The sequence below is a fragment of the Diceros bicornis genome, chromosome 7 (genome assembly GCF_020826845.1).
Source record: "Diceros bicornis minor isolate mBicDic1 chromosome 7, mDicBic1.mat.cur, whole genome shotgun sequence".
Lineage (NCBI taxonomy): Eukaryota > Metazoa > Chordata > Mammalia > Perissodactyla > Rhinocerotidae > Diceros > Diceros bicornis.
The window spans coordinates 59260239-59260823 of record NC_080746.1 but is presented as its reverse complement, the minus strand read 5'-3'; the positions used below and the strand labels follow the sequence as shown (position 1 = coordinate 59260823).

General features: G+C 54.5%; 1 protein-coding gene across 1 annotated transcript; it reads right to left on the bottom strand.

Annotated features, from left to right (window-relative positions):
• LOC131407949 (RNA polymerase II subunit A C-terminal domain phosphatase SSU72 like protein 3-like) lies at positions 1–585 on the bottom strand. Its single transcript, XM_058544540.1, has one exon. The coding sequence runs from the start codon at positions 583–585 to the stop codon at positions 1–3; it is 585 nt and encodes a 194-aa protein (XP_058400523.1).

Below are 585 nucleotides of genomic sequence, written 5' to 3'. Positions count from 1 at the left end.
TCAGTAGAAGCAGACCGTGTGAAGAAAGCTCTTTCCTCTTTTCTCCTCCACTGCCAGCAGCAGCTTATCCAGACTGTCCTCCATGTCATCCGCCTGCTGGAGGCACTGGCAGAGCTCACAGATGAGCAGGGCTCCAAGGGTGGCGTCCTCCAGGGTGTCTTGGATGTCCACGTTGATCACGTGCACGGGCTGGAAGGTCTCCTGCTCTCTGGCACACAGGTCTTCCACCACTCGGTCGTAGACGCTCTCCCCACAGGTAAAGATGACATCGAAGGCATCGCTGCACTCTTGAAATCTTTCTGGCCGGGGCTTGATTCGCTCATTTCTTCCCAGGATGTGTAAGATTCCATTCTTGGTATAGCGTTGTCTGTCTTTCCTGAGAAGGTCGTTGTACATCTGCTTGTATGTGGTTGAGAAATCGTAAACCACGGGAAGATTGGGCGCCGATCCTGGGAGCCTCACACGAGATCCAGTTCCGAAAGACCGGACCCTGAAGCCGTTTTTCCTGAGGATGCCGTGGGCTTCCATGCTCCTGTTCATGTTGCTCATACACACCACAGCCACCCTGAGCGGGGAGGAGGACAT

Excerpts from the sequence above, each read along its gene's own strand:
- LOC131407949 (XM_058544540.1), bottom strand. The coding sequence starts at position 585 with ATGTCCTCCTCCCCGCTCAGGGTGGCTGTGGTGTGTATGAGCAACATG.